Source organism: Temnothorax longispinosus, chromosome 1 (assembly GCF_030848805.1).
Source record: "Temnothorax longispinosus isolate EJ_2023e chromosome 1, Tlon_JGU_v1, whole genome shotgun sequence".
In the NCBI taxonomy this organism is placed as follows: Eukaryota; Metazoa; Arthropoda; class Insecta; order Hymenoptera; family Formicidae; genus Temnothorax; species Temnothorax longispinosus.
Window position 1 is genome coordinate 28,300,917 of NC_092358.1, and position 885 is coordinate 28,301,801.

General features: G+C 32.3%; 1 protein-coding gene across 1 annotated transcript in view; it reads left to right on the top strand.

Moving 5' to 3' along the window:
- LOC139814926 (uncharacterized) overlaps positions 1–516 on the top strand; it is a 3,056-nt gene extending 2,540 nt beyond the window's left edge. Inside the window, exon 4 of the mRNA XM_071781486.1 lies at positions 3–516. Coding sequence (XP_071637587.1) covers positions 3–218 — 216 coding nt within the window. The 3' untranslated portion in view covers positions 219–516. The remainder of the gene's footprint in view (positions 1–2) is intronic.
- Positions 517–885: the final 369 nt, after the last annotated feature.

Sequence of the window (885 nt, forward strand, 5' to 3'; positions counted from 1 at the left end):
AGATCGGCAAAATGAACGATCAAGCAACGTCTTACGGCGCGGACGAACAGTCGACCACGGAGAATTCCATGGTCACGTCTAGCGAATTACCTAAACAGATACCTGCGCCGCCTAGCAAAGTCCATGGACGCAGTCTGATGGCGCAGACCACGCCTGTGCAGAGGTACGCACTTAGGAGGACAGATATTCTGCCGGGATACGGCTTCATCGAAGAATAAAATCAAATATCTGTATGAAAAGGTAAAAATTTAACTTCTCCGAAAAGTATGTAATCGCGAGCCTCAAGATTTCATGCTTGTTTGAAAGTACAAAAAAAGATTGATTTGAGGACATATTTCGAAACAAAATATTACATAATAATCATTAACATTGATTACACATACATTCCTTCTATCAAATTATTAATTACTGTTTGTATTACTTATCGCAAACGTTATATGGATAATTATTGGCCAAAGTTTTTCCATATTTTGTAAGCGTTATGAAATTTCAGACAACTTCATCTTTATGAAGTAAACATCACTTCATAATTTTCATAATTTTCAGAATTCGATGTAATTAATAGAATTCTAGTTCTTCTCCAAAGATATGTTTAAAGATACATTTCAAAATTTCAAAAAGCAAAAAAATTTTTGACGATTAAATATAAAAGATAGAATTCCAAAATATATAAAGTGTCAACTTTCATTGTATGAAAATTAATCAACTTTTTTATTTTAGTTAGGCTCAATATCTAATAGGAGAAAAGCTAGAACTCAGTCAATCATACCGAAATTCTGAAAATAAAATGTTATTTTTGTAGAAGTAGTTATTATGTCTCGGAGAAAATGTTGCAACGTTAAATTTTCTCCACGTATTAGTCTTGAACTTAATTTATGCCAAATA